This window comes from Ranitomeya imitator, chromosome 1, assembly GCF_032444005.1.
Source record: "Ranitomeya imitator isolate aRanImi1 chromosome 1, aRanImi1.pri, whole genome shotgun sequence".
Lineage (NCBI taxonomy): Eukaryota > Metazoa > Chordata > Amphibia > Anura > Dendrobatidae > Ranitomeya > Ranitomeya imitator.
Genome location: NC_091282.1, coordinates 397,275,293 through 397,279,645, shown reverse-complemented (window position 1 = coordinate 397,279,645; position 4,353 = coordinate 397,275,293). Strand labels below are relative to the sequence as shown.

The 4,353-nt window shown below is 45.2% G+C and overlaps 1 protein-coding gene across 1 annotated transcript; it reads left to right on the top strand.

Annotated features, from left to right (window-relative positions):
• Positions 1-2,660: 2,660 nt before the first annotated feature.
• On the top strand, positions 2,661-4,093 carry LOC138674438 (uncharacterized). The gene is made up of 2 exons (XM_069762283.1): positions 2,661-2,689; positions 3,171-4,093. The coding sequence occupies exons 1-2, from the start codon at positions 2,684-2,686 to the stop codon at positions 3,969-3,971; spliced, it is 807 nt and encodes a 268-aa protein (XP_069618384.1). The 5' UTR covers positions 2,661-2,683; the 3' UTR covers positions 3,972-4,093.
• The last annotated feature ends 260 nt before the right edge of the window (positions 4,094-4,353 follow it).

The following is a 4,353-nucleotide window of genomic DNA, read 5'->3' as shown; positions in this document are numbered from 1 at the left end:
CTATGAAGCGCCGTCCAATCATCTTTGCAGCATTTGGCTGAATCTGGGCTGAAAGTATATCCCGGTACACTTCAGAATTCATCCGGCTACTCTTGTCTGCTCTTATGTCATCAATAAACACAAGTGACCCAGTGCCATTGAAAGCCATGCATGCCCATGCCATCACGTTGCCTCCACCATGTTTTACAGAGGATGTGGTGTGCCTTGGATCATGTGCCGTTCCCTTTCTTCTCCAAACTTTTTTCTTCCCATCATTCTGGTACAGGTTGATCTTTGTCTCATCTGTCCATAGAATACTTTTCCAGAACTGAGCTGGCTTCTTGAGGTGTTTTTCTGCAAATTTAACTCTGGCCTGTCTATTTTTGGTATTGATGAATGGTTTGCATCTAGATGTGAACCCTTTGTATTTACTGTCATGGAGTCTTCTCTTTACTGTTGACTTAGAGACAGATACACCTACTTCACTGAGAGTGTTCTGGACTTCAGTTGATGTTGTGAACGGGTTCTTCTTCACCAAATTAAGTATGCGGCGATCATCCACCACTGTTGTCATCCGTGGACGCCCAGGCCTTTTTGAGTTCCCAAGCTCACCAGTCAATTCCTTTTTTCTAAGAATGTACCCAACTGTTGATTTTGCTACTCCAAGCATGTCTGCTATCTCTCTGATGGATTTTTTCTTTTTTTTCAGCCTCAGGATGTTCTGCTTCACCTCAATTGAGAGTTCCTTTGACCGCATGTTGTCTGCTCACAGCAACAGCTTCCAAATGCAAAACCACACACCTGGAATCCACCTCTGACCTTTTAACTACTTCATTGATTACAGGTTAACGAGGGAGACGCCTTCAGAGTTAATTGCAGCCCTTAGAGTCCATTGTCCAATTACTTTTGGTCCCTTGAAAAAGAGGACGCTATGCATTACAGAGCTATGATTCCTAAACCCTTTCTCCGATTTGGATGTGGAAACTATCATATTGCAGCTGGGAGTGTGCACTTTCAGCCCATATTATATATATAATTGTATTTCTGAACATGTTTTTGTAAACAGCTAAAATAACAAAACTTGTGTCACTGTCCAAATATTTCTGGCCCTAACTGTATGTAGGTACTTCATCTACCAGGTTGGTCTGGCATTAGGGCCATACATATCATTTATTGCAACCTGTGCACATGAACTGGGGCCCAAAGAGGTAAAGGGGCCCACGTCCACCACCAAAGCTGATGGAATTGTGCATTATGATTGGATTGCAAAGAACCCATATATTGTTCTTGTACAGGGGAGCTCTTCTGTCTGTGCCGGCTCCTGCCCGGCATGTTGCTTGTGGGATTGTTTGTATGGATGATCTGATGTACGATTGTTTGGACACATACTGATCAATCATAATCCTGGGGGTATTGGCGATTTAAGACAGTAGAATCCAAAAAGCTAGTCATATCAAATGTGGGTCAGTGTGAGGTCAAGCATCCCGATGGTTCTTGCGCTATTTGAGGTCTAGATAAGATGGGTTGTCCCGCACTAAGGGTACCGTCACACAGTGCAATTTTGATCGCTACGACGGCACGATTTGTGACGTTCGAGCGATATAGGTACGATATTGCAGTGTGTGACACGCTCCTGCGATCAGGGACCCTGCTGTGAATCGTACGTCGTAGCACATCGTTTGAAACTTTCTTTCGTCGTCTAGTGTCCCGCTGTGGCGGCATGATCGCATGGTGTAACAAAGGTGTGCACGATATTGTATACGATGTAAAGGGCGGAGGAGCTGGCTACGTAGGAGCGCTGAATTCTCCACCTTCCGTGTGCTGATTGGGCGGTACAATACTGTGCGCTCATTCGACAAAGGACTATTGTTCCCAGCGGATAAAACCGGAGCTCTCGAGCGCGCTATTCATTTCTCTCTGTAGCACGTGCTGTCAACAGAACTCCTAAATTCGCTGGATTCCCTGGACTTTTAACTACTAGACTTTTACCGCAAAAGGTATGTATAACGCTACAGCGTAGCATATGTTGCGCTTCAACGGGGATAAACGCTGGAGTGTGGTCGATTGTTCCTTTGAGTAGGGTAGGCCTGAGAACCTCAGGTACACAGCTGTAGCGTGGCCCAATTAATTAATCCTTTTACAGATCGAGATGGTTGACTGCCCCATTTAATACCAGTAGTAACATATATAGTTATTAGATCAATGGTCAAAACATTGTTTTGTAAGCACGTGTATTTATTGTACGTTTGTTTTCTTTTTAGGAACTATGCTCACTTCCGATGAGAGTTCTGTTGTTGCTGCTGCCCTGGTGTTTGAGGCAGCACGTCTCCAAGAGGAGAGACGTCCTAAACGAAAACGTCGCATGTGGACCCGGAGCTGGCTGCAGAAAAGATCCACATTGTCACACATGGGTCTCATAAGAGAGTTACGTGACAATAACCCTCATGATTTCCGAAACTACCTTCGGATGTCCGAGGAATCCTTCAAAATAATACTGTCTGCTGTTACGCCACTCATACAAAGGCGTGATACGCCGATGCGTGCAGCCGTGCCCGTGGAGGAAAGGTTGGCGGTGACACTGCGGTTCCTGGCAACAGGAAGGTCTCTTCAGGATTTGCAGTTTTCCGCCGCTGTTTCCAGACCTTTCCTGAGCGTTGTGATTCCGGAGACATACGAGGCCATTGTGCAGAGCTTAAGGCATTATATGGAGGTACTACTATATTTTTTTTGGCTGCTGTGTTATGTCGATATATTATACTAGCTATTGAACCCGTTCTACGCCCTGATGGCGAGCATTTCTATTGGTATATGTTCTACATCCTATCATGTGCTGCTCCCATCCTGCGCCCCCATTCAGACATGTGCTGCTGTGATCCTGCGCCTCCAGTCTGACATGTGCTGCTACCATTTTGCGTCTCCATTCTGATATGTGCTGCTCCAACCCTGCGCCACCCTTCTTTTATTTGCTGCTCCCAACGTAATTTTATTGATTATATATTTTAGATATATTGTTTAGCACCCCCTCTGAGTCACCGAAGCCATCTGAAAAAATGGCTGCCTGCATACTCAGGGTTGTTGACTTTGTTATACTAATCCATACTGCGCCTCAATCACTGTAGGATGTCCACATGAGAGTGTATGTGCATAATATATTTGACCTAATTTGTACATGTTTCCTTCTCATCTTGCAGTTTCCCAAGACGGCGGATGACTGGAAGAGGATTGCTTCCGATTTTGATGAGCTGTGGCAGTTTCCAAACTGCGGTGGTGCATTAGATGGAAAGCATGTGCGCATCACGCAACCAGCCAACTCTGGATCCTTTTTTTTCAACTACAAAGGATATTTCAGTGTGATCCTCATGGCCCTTGTCAATGCGAACTATGAGTTTGTCGATGTGGATGTTGGCATGAATGGTCGAGTCTCCGACGGTGGTGTTTTTGAACACACTTCATTTGGGGAAAGCTTGAGGAACAATGAACTGCTGTTGCCACTAAATGAAGACACAAAAGCAAACCTAAATTTTGTCTTCATCGCTGATGAAGCTTTCCCTCTTCATCCACATTTGCTGAAGCCATTTGCACAGAGAACACTCACACCGGAGCGCAGAATCTTTAATTACCGGTTGTCGAGGGCCCGTCGTGTGGTTGAAAATGCCTTTGGGATTATGGCAAATCGGTTTAGAGTGTTCCACACAGCTATCAACTTGAAGCTGCCGTCTATAGACTTTGTGGTTTTGGCATGCTGTGTGCTCCATAATTTCCTGAGACGTCATGATACGAGCTCCTATTCTCCTCCTTCGTTTATTGATGCAGTGGACGCAAGAACCGGAGATATTGTGCCCGGGGAATGGCGTACACAACCGGATAATTTTACAGCTCTTCAAGCACTTGGATCTGGCAGACAGGCAGACGATGCAAGGGACTGTCGCGAAAAATACTGTCAGTACTTTAATGGTTCTGGAGCTGTACCCTGGCAGGACCGCGCCGTATAAAAAAATATTTTTTTTTGCTTTGCTGTCATATAAACCTCTCTAAATAACTTTAAATGTGATGCCTATAAAATGGTGCTGTTAACCCTTATAGCTTGGTAAACATTAAAGAAAGAATGCGAAGATTTTTGGTTTTTTTGGTAACAATTTCTTGGTTTTAAATTATTAAACAACAAAATATAACATAAACCCCCCCCAAAAAAAATTATCTCCTTCCACGGCCCAAGAGGTGTCGCAGCGTCACGCCCTGCTGCTCTACTTGAGTCTGGAGGAGCGCTGCTGTCTGCTGCAGGAGCGCTGCTGTCCGCTCCAGGCGCAATTGTCTCGCCAGGAGCTCTCTTACGGTGGGCGGTTCTGTGGATAGAAGAGGTTGGAGAACCAACGT